The sequence below is a fragment of the Plecotus auritus genome, assembly GCF_963455305.1.
Source record: "Plecotus auritus genome assembly, chromosome: 14".
NCBI lineage: Eukaryota > Metazoa > Chordata > Mammalia > Chiroptera > Vespertilionidae > Plecotus > Plecotus auritus.
Window position 1 is genome coordinate 6,456,752 of NC_137780.1, and position 14,253 is coordinate 6,471,004.

At 44.8% G+C, this 14,253-nt stretch overlaps 1 protein-coding gene across 7 annotated transcripts in view; it reads left to right on the top strand.

Annotated features, from left to right (window-relative positions):
- The window catches only part of ENAH (ENAH actin regulator), a 108,101-nt gene that overhangs the window by 45,428 nt on the left and 48,420 nt on the right, over positions 1-14,253 (top strand). For all 7 annotated transcript variants that reach the window (XM_080650981.1, XM_080650986.1, XM_080650980.1 and 4 more), the window contains 2 exons: positions 8,764-8,929; positions 13,282-13,459. In XM_080650981.1, coding sequence (XP_080507107.1) covers positions 8,764-8,929; positions 13,282-13,459 — 344 coding nt within the window. The remainder of the gene's footprint in view (positions 1-8,763; positions 8,930-13,281; positions 13,460-14,253) is intronic.

Below are 14,253 nucleotides of genomic sequence, written 5' to 3' on the forward strand. Positions count from 1 at the left end.
CCCAGGGATGAGAAATCCACATTATTTTTTTCTTTCCTAAAGTTATGCCCATCTTTTATCTCCAAAGATTCAGCTTTGGTTTCTGTAAAGTGGAGAGAGAACTTAAGACCTCCCTTTTATATATGTCCCACCATTTTTTAGAGACCCCGCCTTTATAGAAACTTGCCTGAACATTTCACTTCCTTTCATAGAAGTTCTGTATGCTCACATGGTATCCGTTTGTAGAATATTTAAATTGCACAATTACAAGTACAGTCTCGATGCACACATGTGGCCACAGCACAGCTAAGGACACAGCCCGTAGAAGGGTGCAGGGTGACCCGCGTGGCTCCCCAGGGCTGAGTGTTTTCAGGGCTAAATGGCACGTTTTATAGACAGAAGAGAGAGGAGTTGATAGATTGTCCATCTGGGCATTGGAAGTCAGAAACAGGAGCTCTCGCTGGCGTATTTTAGGGCTCTGACAGGTGGCAGATTTTATTTTTTTACAGTTCATCTCTCTCACTGCCTTTCAAGTCACTACTTGAAGAAATCTTCATTAGGAGAAATGAAAAGGCAATGCTCACCCGTGAGGGCTTGCCGCCTGAGGGTGGAGAGGTTGTACGCATTGTGTATTGTGATGACACAGAATGGGTCCCCGTTTAGCTCTCAAGAGGGTGTGACCCCTGGGCCTACGTTTGGGAGGACAGCTAGGATTTAAGGCAGAAGCTACTATATTTGGGAAGAGGGACTGTGCAGCGAGTTCAGTAGAGGGAGAGGCACGTTCAGTGCTATGGACAAGCGTGGCATTTCTGCTGTTGTGTTGGAGTTTTGAACTGTGTTTGCCCGCGTGTGCCCCCAGCAGTAGGATGGTGGCATGGCGTGAGGCGCGCTTTTACACGCTCTCAGGATCTGAGAGAAAGAATGAAGGTCAAAAGACAGAGGCCACACCACGGCGGACCTTGAGTGGACCATGCCACGCAGCCAGAGTGTACCCTTGAAACGAGTCTTCAGGGTGTGCTAGCTGGAAGGGCGACACGATTAGATGTGATTTGGAAAACATGCATTTAGGGAGCATTCGGAGCTGGGGGTAACATTGCGTCCGCAATACCAGTTAGGAGACTGTTGAGATCATGCAGCTGAGACACTAAGGGAGGCCCACGTGAAAGCTGTTGAGCAGTGTGAGCAAAGGGAACTCGGGGATTGGGGCTGCAGGAGTGGGATGGACGGACCATGGAGGGGTGATGGGACGGGCGGGTTCTGAACTTGAGCCCGAGGTTCGCAGGGTAGTGATCTGAGAGAAAAAGCACTCGATTTGTGACTCTCCGGGTGCTTAACACAATGTAGGACCTGGTATGTATTGTTCGCTTTCCTGTTGGAGGAAAATGCATGCTTATTCCGATGTGACTGCGTACTCTTTTATGAATGAGATGGCCCCAACTCGGTGTTTCTGTACTCCGGCAGCTGTGGAATATAGGTGGGAACCATGTTTGTGGAATTGAAATCTGACATGGGGTTTACTCTACCCTCTTTCATGCTTGAGATGTGATAGAATTGCAGGCTTGACCAAAAACATTGGACATTGGAGCATTCAGATGGAAATCCTGCTTTTAAAAGTCCCCACTTTCTGTGTGTAATTTCTTCCTTAATATTTTATCTTCTGAGCAGCTGACATGTTAGTTCAGAGAATGACTCAGCATCGTAACAGCCAAGGTGCTAATTCTCTTTATCAGGGTGAACTCCCTAAGTGGTTGGTAGTATAGTACAGACCTTGGTGAAGATGTGCTAATACGGATGTAAACATAGATGAATTGGGACCATGGCTGCCAACAGCATTACGCTTTACAGCATTCCACATAGACTGGGAGTATCTGTAAAATGCTAGGTGACATCCAAACTTTTCTCCTGCCTTCGGTTTTCCCCCCTTCTTCCCCCTCCCCTCTTATCTGTACTAGCGAATCCTGTCCGATATACTTTCTTTTTTAAAAAACATGTTTTTATTGATTTCAGAGAGGAAGGGAGAGGGGAAGAGAGAGAAACATCAATGATGAGAATCATGGATCGGCTGCCTCCTGCGCCCCCTAGTGGGGATCGAGCCCACAACACGGGCAAGTGCCCTTGACCGGAATCGAACCCGGGACCCTTCAGTCCGCAGGCGGACGCTCTATCCACAGCCAAACCGGTTAGGGCCTGATATTCTTGCAACATATGTGTACTCCCATGTGCTTCCCTCCCATGTTTCTAGTGAGGTTCAAGTGTCACCGTATGAGCACCTCACACTCCTCTTCATGTTTTCATTCTTGCTTTCCATGTCACTTTCCGGAACCCCTCCTCTGTCTGCGTAGTGGCTAGAGTCATCCTTTAAAATTGTACCTCCGCCCTGACCGGTTTGGCTCAGTGGATAGAGCGTCGGCCTGCGGACTGAAGGGTCCCAGGTTCGATTCCGGTCAAGGGCATGTGCCTTGGTTGTGGGCACATCCCCAGTAGGGAGTGTGCAAGAGGCAGCTGATTGATACTTCTCTCTCATCGATGTTTCTAATTCTCCCTCTCCCTTCCTCTCTGTAAAAAAAATCAATAAAATATATTATAAAAAATTAAAAAAAAGAAAAAAAAGTACCTCCTGTTCTGCTTAAAGCCTTCGAGTGGCTTCCCAGTTGCCATTGGGGTCAAGAACGTAACCTCTCCGTCCTGTGGCTCAGGTAGGACCCCCTCAGAGAGCCTCCTTGGTGGAAAGATGAATGAGGACGGTGGGAGGGTGCATTCATTCTGGCTCTGGGGACCCCAGAAAGACTTAGCAGAGAAATGGTGTTGGATCCAGGTCTCGATAAGTAGGATTGCATTCGATGGAATCAGGTACCGAACAAGTATTTCAAGCGTGTCTGCTGGGTGCTAGGCACCGTCACCGTCACGCCCGCTTTGACAAGTCATGATTAGTGAGTGACGGCTTTGAAAGGAAGTTGCTATTTTCAAAGACTTGTCTTTATTGCAGCCTCAATAAATAGCATATACCAGAATAGCCACTTTAACGTGCTCGAATACCCGGACGCTTTCCATTCACTTCGTACCTGGGAGAATAGCATTTGGCAAGGATCCTCTGCCGTCATGTGTACCTGTTCAGGAAATTTTTTTTTAAAATATATTTTATTGATTTTTTACAGAGAGGAAGGGAGAGGGATAGAGAGCTAGAAACATCGATGAGAGAGAAACATCGATCAGCTGCCTCCTGCACACCTCCCACCGGGGATGTGCTCGCAACCAAGGTACACGCCCTTGACCGGAATCGAACCCGGGACCCTTCAGTCGGCAAGCCGACGCTCTATCCACTGAGCCAAACCGGTTTCGGCCTGTTCAGGAAATTTGATTGTATTCAGGAATGAGTTATTTGACCAAGTCACGGACTTGTAATGCCGTGTTACGGTCGTTATATTTTTAAACAGTCTGCTCTCTCCAGCCTTCTGATGCCATATTTTATTTTAAAATACCCAAGTTAACGCCAGGAAGAAAAACTCTATCGACTCTATATACCAAGTACATTTGATCATCAAGTGAAATTTTTGTGTATAACGAATTTAAGCGCCTGCTCTCCACAGGCTACAATTGACTGGTTTACTCTTTGCCTGGTAGTTCCCTTATGGACTCAGGATGCTGAAGGCTTTGAGTGGGTGCTCGTTTTGAGGCTTGTTGTAATGCGGAGAGAATGGTCTTATAACGAGTATGAAATGTTTGTCTTTTTTGCTGTGCTTGGTTCTTTTCTAAAAAAATTTTTTTATATATGTTTTTATTTCAGAGAGGAAGGGAGAGGGAGAGAGAAACATCAATGATGAGATAGAATCATGGATCGGCTGCCTCCTGCACGCGCCCCACCCCCTCCCCTCGCCCAGGATGGAGCCTGGCTGGGAATCGAACTGTGACCTCCTGGTTCCTAGGTTAGCACGCAACCACTGAGCCATGCTCGCCCGGTTTGCTGTACTTGTTTCGATCTTCATTTCTTTTTTTTTTTTTATTCCTCTGACTCTTCAGTAGCTGTGGTTCTTAAATCTTGCCTCCCTTCCTCTTACGTGTCCCCGAAAAGCTGCACATATGTGTACAGTCTCAGCATGTCAGAAGTCCTCTTGTGGACTTCTTCAGCTAAGAATCCTCCCGGAGAAAGCTGGAAATCCCTCTTGTTCGGTCTGATCAAATAATTGAATCGGTGCTCACTCCCCTGGGAACTGACCTTGAGGCCACTTCACAGTGGACGTTCCACTTGCTTAGACCACATTCCACGTGCTAAGACCATGAGCTCTCCCCTCCGGAGTGTCCCAGGATCCGGCCCTGCGCAGAGAAAGCCCGTCTAGAGTCCTTTAAAAAACCTCTGACTCCCCGTCTTTGGGGGCTGGCACCATTTTGGGGCTCAGCCCATCTGGTTGTCCAGGTGACCTAATAAATTCGTAATTCTTTACCCCCTTTGGCGACCCTAACTCCTGTCAGAGGGCCCTCTACGCGTCACTGTCATTCCTCTGTTGTCTGCATATACACTAATGAACAGGCAGTTCTGTGTGACTGAGGCTAGTCATACTTCATAGCAAACTCTTAAGTATTTTACTGGGCGAGAGAGAAATGAGAAAGAAAAAAGCAAACCCCACAGACAGTATGGAGAACTGGTTAGAGAGCTAGTTAGGACATTTACAGTATATTACTATATGTTGCCTTTATTTTGAGATATCTTACGTTCTAAAATACCTCCTTTTATTAAGTGGTGGTGACCCCTCCCCAGTCCCCCATTTCCTATCTGGCAAGTAGGCCAAAACACGGTCTTGTCAGCCTTCATTTTATTGATTCATCCGATCTGTATTGGAGGTTTCTGAGCCCATGACATCCAACAAGGGTGCTTCCCTGGCTTATTTGGTGCCCACCTGTAATGGGAGTTGGTCTCTGGAGTGGTTTTCTTTCCCCATCAACAACCCATTCGCCTATTTTCCACACCAGCTGGGTGTGCAGTTCAGTTACCCCAGACCCCACAGGCTAATGGCTCAGCCCCGCAAGACTGTCCCCATTTCAGATCCTGGCTGCCGGTGCGGGTACGAAGGCCACCCACTTAGGCCCCGCTGGCCACAGCATCGGGTTTGATCCTTCACTAGCAGAACTCCCAGAACGTGGGGAAGCACTTCCCTTGTTACTGCTGGTTTAATATAAAGGATGCAACTCAGGAACAGCCGATGGAAGAGACGCACAGGGCAAAGGATGGGGTGGGTGCAGGGGTTCCACGCCCACGCTGGGCATGCCACCCCCCCAGCACCGCCCCGCGAACTTGTTCGGGTGTGTTGATGGAGGTTTCGTTGCATCAGCACAATTGTGAACCCAATTCCTGACCCTTCGACCCTCCCCAGAGGTGGGGGGTGGGGGCGGGACTGGAAATGGCCACCTTCTGATCATGGCTTCCTTCCTCAGGCCTACAAGTCATCTCATTAGCATGCCAGAGACTCTCTTCCTGTTCGGAGATGCCAAGGGTTTTAGGAGCTCTGTGCCAGGAACCGGGACAAAGACCAGAGATTGATTGATTGATTGATTGATTGATTGATTGATTGATTATACCATTCTGTCTCCAGCCAGGGAAGGTCCTCAGACGTTGTGGAAAGGAATGGGAGGACTGGGTTTGGATTTGTCACTGAGAACCCCTGTGGGCCAGGCTGTCCCTTCCTGGCCCGGCTTTGATGTGGGGTCTCCAAGTGCCAGGTGTCTCCTAGGACTGACCCGTCCCTTCGCGCCTTCCACACCCTCACGTGGCGGTTCCTCCTTTTCCCAGAGCATCTCCGTTCTCACCACAGCTTAGTTCTTCTCTTGAGCCCTGGCTCCTCCCTCCCGCTGCTCCTGGGCTTTGCTTAGAGTTAGATGTATATCCTTAACCGCTCATGGTGAACATCTTTCATTTTCATTAGAAAATGAATCAACTAATTTTATTTTTATTTTTTTTTGCATTTTTGGCCTTCGCTGGCCACTTGGATATGTTCGTTTGGAGATGTCTTTGTTTCCGTGCTTGTAGCTTTTCCAGGGACGTTGGAGTGACCAGACAGTTGATGGTGGATTGAGTGGTTTGTATAATAAGTGCCAATTAAAAGCTGTTCCGGGAGCTGTGTGCTTCAGTCTTTGGAATGTCTCCAGGGACACCCTGCAGAGCAGTGGGGGAAGGAAAAGGTACAGGAAGAAGTGGGGCCGTCATATTGAACTCTTCTGCTTTTGGGTTTTTGGATAGATATATATTTTTTTGCAAACCTTTTGTCTTCTTGTTTTGAGCATGAAACGACCTAATTTACAAAAGAGGGGTTAGTGTTGCCTAACTCGTGTGCTCCCCCTGGGACTTCCTCGGGGAGATCGTATTTCTTGAACCGTGGGAATCAGATTGTATGTCCCAAAATAATAATTTGTGAGAACAGGGAAATAGGGCTCTTTGTTCACGCACAGGATTGCGCGCTGTCAGAGGCCCTCTGCCTCACCTCGTGTCATGCCGTCTTGCGACAGGGGGTCTGTAAATGTTGTCACGTAAGTGTTCCTCTTGTGAGTGATGAAGAGATTTCCACTGTGGTGCTGACACGTGCTCTTGAGTCACAGCTTAAAACATAATTCAGGCTCTAGCCATCGGCTTATTTTTATCCCCGGAACTTTTTCCCCCAAATTTCCATGCAGCCCAGCCGGTGTGGTTTAGTGGTTGAGCGTAGGCCCATGAACCAGGAGGTCACGGTTTGATTCAGGGCATGTGCCCAGGTTGTGGGCTTGATCCCAAGTGGGGGGGGCCATGTAGGAGGCAGCCGATCAGTGATTCTCTCGCATCATTGATGTTTCTCTCTCTCCTCCTCCTCCTCTTCCTTCCTCTCTATAAAATCAATTTAAAAAATTAAAAAAAAATACAGAGAGCTCAATTACAGTTATGCTTAAAACTTTTTTCAGGGCAGCATACCATTTTAGACTGTCAGTAGATTTATTTCAGTGTTTGTGCTGCACAAATATTGTTACAAGTTTTTGTAAAATTTCTCTAGTGGAAAAATAGATACAATTGGAACCCATTGTTCTGAAGCAACGTTATTGCTCAGTGCTGTGGCCTCTTAGGTCTCCACGATCTTCTGTCGTCAGGTCGCCTGGCAAGCTCAGTAAAACACACATACAGTGTTGAGAGGTGGGGCAGACACGGGGGTAAGAGAAGAGGTCGCGAAAGTGACTTTTTGTTCCTGAGGACATTGGGGAGGAACCCACACGATTTACCTAAAGACTCTGAGGCTAAAGGAGGCCGAGTGAGCAAAGCTTTTCGTTAAAGATGGGGCTGGATGAGGTACTTGGGGGCACCTGCATCAGTTACGGCTTAAACATCGGCCACGTCTTCTGCGTGGGGCTTGGGTTAAAGCATAGAGTTACTGTGCCTGTTTTCCTCTGCTGTTCACTTTTCATCTTGGACTTAAAAAACAAACACGAAATGAACTAAAATTCCAATCAGTCATTTCCCCCAGGGTGGTATTAGAGGATTTTTGAAAGATGAAACTAGTGCTTAATGTGAAATTCAGATCATCTCCCCTCATTTTATTTATTCCTGTATCTCGGTCTCACTTGGTAACGGATAATTGAGATGAAGCTGAGATTTAAAGACACTATTTTGGGATTGTCCTTTTTTCATATTTATCTGTGATGGTTGGAATTAAAATCTAAAGGATCCTTGGAAAGCATCTCATTTTACTTTTTTACTTTTTAAAGGAAGAAATTTGAAACATAGGGTGTTCTGGCCAACGGGCGTCAGAGAGTGAGTCACATTGCCATCATTGATTGTTGGTGACCGCTCCGCATCGTAAGGGGGCAGATAGAGCTCCTCAGAATTTGTTATATAGACCACGAAGCAACCCCGATGACCAACATGGTTTTCAGTACAGAGGGATTCACAAACAGGTCACTGATAGTATAAACATACTAGAGGCCCGGTGCATGAAATTTGTGCACTCGGGGCGTGGGGGTCCCCTCAGCCCAGCCTGCACCCTCTTGCAGTCCGGGAGCCGTTGGGGGATGTCCGACGGATGGCTTAGGCCCGCTCCCCCTGTGGGACGTTCTTAGCGCTGCAGTGGAGGCAGGAGAGGCGCCCGCCCCCTGGTGGTCAGTGTGCGTCATAGCGACTGATTGTGCCACCGTTGGGTTGATTTTGCATATTACCCTTTTATTATATAGGATATATGATTAAATCATATAGGATATATGGTAATGGGCGATTTATACTTAGACTTGTGTTCAGTTGAAGGAGTGTGTCAGACACTCAGATTTAGAAGAAAACATTTTCGTGTTACTTGTGTGTTCATGGATCCTGATGCCCTCCTTATGTCCCTCATTACCCTTTATTTTTATTTTTTTTTAAAATATACTTTATTGACTTTTCACAGAGAGAAAAGGAGAGGGACAGAGAGTTAGAAACATCGATGAGAGAGAAACATCGATCAGCTGCCTCCTGCACACCTCCTACTGGGGATGTGCCCGCAACCAAGGTACATGCCCTTGACCGGAATTGAACCCGGGACCCTTGAGTCCGCAGACCGACGCTCTATCCACTGAGCCAAACCGGTTAGGGCGTACCCTTTATTTTTTTAATACACCAGACTGTACCCACAAGGGCAGGAAGCTTCCGTCCTGTTCACTGTTGTTTCTAGCACCCAGTAAAGCACTAATTATTGAGTGACTGCTGAGTCAGCTGACTCTGATTTATATGGCTATGTGGGCAACTTAGCATATTTTAAATGTCTCATGTTTGCTTTTTTTTTTCCCCTCTGCTTGTTCTAACAGTGAACAGAGTATCTGTCAGGCACGAGCTGCTGTGATGGTTTATGATGATGCCAATAAGAAGTGGGTGCCCGCTGGTGGCTCGACTGGGTTCAGCAGAGTTCACATCTATCACCACACAGGCAACAACACCTTCCGCGTGGTGGGCAGGAAGATTCAGGACCATCAGGTAAGGGTCTGATTGAGTTCTTCAAGCCATCTTGTGTTACAGAAGGACTTTGTTTCGGTAAAATAAAGCAATGGTTTGAAACCGTAGTCAAAACAGTCTTGATGGGGAAAACATAGGTAGTACTGAAGTACAGCCCTTATAGTATCTCGATGTTGGCCCACAAAGAAAATGCATATCTGTATTATAAAAGAAAGGCCTGTGGCCCTAACGCCAGAACGACCAAAGACTGGCACGGGTGGGCGGGGCTGTGCGATTTCATGTGCTGGGCTTCTAGTTTAAAAATAATTATAAAGATGTCTGCACAAGTCAGGCAGTTTCCAAATGAAAACATTGAGTTTTTTTTTTTTAAATATATTTTATTGATTTTTTTTTTTACAGAGAGAAAGGGAGAGGGATAGAGAGTTAGAAACACCGATGAGAGAGAAACATCGATCAGCTGCCTCCTGCACACCCGCTATTGGGGATGTGCCCGCAACCAAGGTACATGCCCTTGACCGGAATCGAACCTGGGACCTTTCAGTCCCCAGGCCCACGCTCTATCCACTGAGCCAAACTGGTTAGGGCGAAAACATTGAGATCTTTATCCATAAGAAAAGTAAGCTATCCGGTGACTTTATAGTTTTTGACAAATAGAGTGTTTTTAAAATGTTTGCAAATTTGGAAACACTTCTAAATAATTCATGACACTCATATGAAAGCGTTATGAAGATTAGAAAATGTTTAGAAAGAAAGTGTTTAGACCTGAGTGACAAGATCTTATATATAGAAACCTGTGGGACGTCTAAGCTGTCCTTAGATGGGCAAATCTTAATGACATATAATGAGCTTAAGAGGGAAGCAGAAGGAAATAGTAAAAATAGATAGAACTTGTTAACATAGAAGCTGCCCTACTGAATAGGAAAATTGGCAGAATCAAGCAGAAAAAAAAAGTTATAAATAAACAATATTAGGATTGGAAAAGAGATGTAGCTATAGATATGGAAATAAGTTACGGTAAGATATTTTGAGCAGCTTTATGCCAATAAGTGGGCCATTTTGTAGGAAAATGTTACTTACCCAAACTGGCAGAAAAGTAGAAAAAATGAATAAATCTGCAATCATAAAATATATCAGTAGTTAATAATTTACCTAACATGTTATAAAAAGTCCTCAGTAAGATATTAGCAGACCAAATTCAACAGTAAGGTAAGGATAGTTTAACATTCGATAACTAATAATGTAATTTACCGGGAGAAAACCTATAAGAAACGAGATTCAGGAAAAGCATTTGAGCCGAAACCGGTTTGGCTCAGTGGATAGAGCGTCGGCCTGCGGACTGAAAGGTCCCGGGTTCGATTCCGGTCAAGGGCATGTACCTTGGTTGTGGGCACATCCTCAGTGGGGGGTGTGCAGGAGGCAGCTGATCGATGTTTCTCTCTCATCGATGTTTCTAGCTCTCTATCCCTCTCCCTTCCTCTCTGTGAAATATCAATAAAATATATTTAAAAAAAAAGCATTTGATAAAATTAAAATCTGAAGGTAATAATTCTCAGCACGTTTGGCATAAAAATGAATTTTCTTAATCTGATGAGGATGACTAACGTAAACATAGAGCATCCATCTCCCAGGACAATAATGTTAGGATTTCTATTAAACTCAGGAATAAGTTGAGGATTTCAACTTTAATCGCTTTCATTCATTTAGCATTGCGGAGGAGGTAACCTAGTGATATAAAGATCAAGAAATAGAAGCTAGAAGGAGTGTAAAGGAAGTAGTGGAACTCATTTTATTCACTGATGATATAATTTTCTACATAAAAAATCCGGAGTATCTACAGAGATAAAATATTACAACTAATAAGACTGTTCAGCAAGGTTGCCCCTATGCTTAAGATACAAGATCAGTATATAAAAGAAAAGAAAATTTTATAAAAATACTTAAAGTAACAAAATGATACGGTACCTATGAATATAGCTAGTAAAAATTGGTTTCCTCTCATTCCAGAGTACCTTTGTTACATTTCTCAATGGTCATCAGCCTTTCCTAAAGCGGAAACATGTTATTATAATTTATTAACGCCTGAACTGTCTGTAGTAAGATCCATTTTAAAAAAAAATCACCCATCATTTATTTGTAGAATGGAGAGTGTACAAATTACATAAACATATATTAACAGATTTCATTTTCCTGTGATTAGGTTTCACGAGCGTGATAAGGTTCCCAACCTTGAAAGAAAGACGCAGTAAAAAATGGGGAAAGAAACATAGTGAGTTATGATCTAACAGAAGTGAGCCCAGCTTTGGACCTGTGTGCTAGAGGCAGGTGTCAATTTTTTTTTTTTAAATATATTTTATTGATTTTTATACAGAGAGGAAGGGAGAGGGATAGAGAGTTAGAAACATCGATGAGAGAGAAACATCGATCAGCTGCCTCCTGCACACCTCCTACTGGGGATGTGCCCGCAACCAAGGTACATGCCCTTGACCGGAATTGAACCTGGGACCCTTGAGTCCGCAGACCGACGCTCTATCCACTGAGCCAAACCGGTTTCGGCAGGTGTCAATTTTGAACGAGGAAACTGAGAAACTAAGCAGGTTTGGGGCCGAGTCAGGGGACTAGTAGAGCAAACGTGAGAAGTTAGGCCCTGCGAATGGGGGAAGGTTGTGTGGGTAGCCTCGCAGGCCATGGTTCGGGACCCAGAAGTCCCTCCCATGTGTTGGGAAGAAGTTTGACTCCGAATTAGACTGGCCCTCATAGCCCAGCCACAGCCATTTCAATTACTTTTGGATTAAGGTGATTTAAGACTGTTAGTTTCCCTCGCTGTTTGCCAGAAGCCAATGTACATTTTCCCTGGCGGGGAGTGGGGAGGGGGCGCGGATATTATCATCGTAGGCATCAACATTTCCTTAAAATTGTCCATTTGCAGTGTCTGGCACTCAATCAGAATACCCAGGCATAGGAGGAGACAGGAGAAAGAAACAGCACTAGGACAGACCCCTGGGATCCAGTTAATGGAAGTATCAGGAAGTGACTTCACAATAACTATGCTTAGTGCATTCAAGGAAATACAAGACCGATTGAGGATTTCTGCAGAGAACTGGATACTTGAAAAAAGAACAAAATGGAAATTTAAGGCCTGGGGCAGGGGGCGGGGGCAGGTTAGAACGGGTGCAGGGGGAACAAAGGGGACATGTAATACTTTCAACAATAAAGATTAAAAAAAAAAAAGAATCAAAAAATAAAGTAACTGCTGTTAACTCAGAGATGGTGTTTATTTTTTGTGTTTTGTTTTTTTACAACCAATTAGAAATAGCTATAAAGAATTAGTCAACTGAAATAGAGGTCAGAAAACAAAATTCAGACCGAAGCTCAGATAATCAGAGAGAAATATGTGATCCACGAAGAGCTTAGGGGGGACATAGGGAATGCAGGGAGAAGGTGTGTAGAGTGTGTGTAGTCAGAATCTCCCCTTTTAGAGGAGAGGGGAGACGGGGGCAGAACAAAACTGAAGAGGGAACGAACAAGAATTTCCAAAAGGGATGAAATCAGTACCAAGAAAACCCTATGGAAACCCATTGCGTTAAAATCACTGTAAACTAAATACAAGGCCAAACTCTCGAGCTGTCCTTGAAAATCGGATACCTTTAAAGTAGCAGCCATCAACTGTCAGCTGACTTCTCAATAGAATCAAGAGCTGGGAGGCAGTGAGCTTCAAATGACTGTAAGGAGTGAGTGACCACTTAACATTCCGTACCTAATACAAATATTCTTCAAAAAATGAGGGTGAAATAAAGATACTTTCTGACAGAAAAAATGGAGAGACTTCCTCGCCAGATCTACAGTGGAAGAAATTCTTCAAGTTCAAAAAAAACGGTCCCAACAGAAGCTTGAAGAGGGCAGAGGACTAAAAAGCACCAGACAGTATAAGTGTTGATCTTATTGACTGTACAAAACTAAAAATAGTGCTTGATGGGGTTTAAGATATATGGAGAACGAAAATCCTATACAATAAAAGTCTAATATGCAAATTGACAAAACGGTGGACAGTGGAATGACTGGTCGCTATGACGCGCACTGACCACCAGGGGCAGACGCTCAACGCAGGAGCTGCCCCCGGGTGGTCAGTGTACTTCCACGGAGCTGCCCCCTGGTGGTCAGTGTACTTCCACGGAGGGAGCACCACTCAGCCAGAAGCCGGGCTCACGGCTGATGAGCGTGGTGGCAGTGGCGGTGGCGGCGGCCGCGGGAGGCCTCTTCTGCCTCCACCACAGCACTAAGGATGAATGAATTAATACCGTTTCAATCAGGATTTGTTGACTTCGTTGATGTTACCATTTATTAGCTTGACTTTAAAAAGAACTACTGTCTTTTAGGTGGTGATAAATTGTGCCATTCCTAAAGGGTTGAAGTACAATCAAGCTACACAGACCTTCCACCAGTGGCGAGACGCTAGACAGGTGTACGGTCTCAACTTTGGCAGCAAAGAGGATGCCAATGTCTTTGCAAGTGCCATGATGCATGCCTTAGAAGTGTTGAATTCACAGGAAGCAGGTAAGGGGCCTGCGGTTGACTTGTTTTCTTGAACTGAAGTGCCATCTGTCAGTTAACACAGATCTTTTCGGACCAACTTTTAAATCATACATGTATGTGGAGTTATTCTTGAATTTCTCTTATTCTTTGCAGAGATGTGAACTTTTTTATTTGTTGATGTAAAGATGGGTTCTGGAAGGACAGTCGTATGAGTTTGGTTCATTGGTCATTTTTAAATGCTTTCGTTGGAAAGCGACCTCGTTCTGTTCCTCTTGCTGTAGAACCTCAACTTTTGTTGCAAGGACATGAGGCCCAGAGACTATGCAGTAGATCAAAATTACGCACATTTATCTTCACCTCAGATTTTATGAAGAAACACGTGGTTTCTGAAGCATGTTTTTTAGCCACTACTGAGGCCTTGAACCTCAAGTAGGACGAGGTCTCCTGCATCCTAGTCATTAACAATTTGATTCTGAAAGTTGTTTCACAATTTTAAGAGTGCCCTCAGGTGGTATTAGCTATGAATTGCATCTCCCCTGACTCCATGGTGGTTAGACAGAAATGTAGAAATAATTAACTTAAAAAAAAACAAACCCTCCAGGATTTAAGACTGTATATGTGTCAGAGATGAGCTCTCTTTTTGTTTAAAGAACAGAAAAAGAAATACACCAATGTATTTGTTCTCTTTGGGGAGGTGGCTTTTATTATCAGCAAACAAATGCTATATGTAAAACAATACAACGGTGTTACTCTTGCCTGCACTGTGTATTTCTTAGTGACCCATTTGGCATAAATATTCCATGAACAAAATTTAT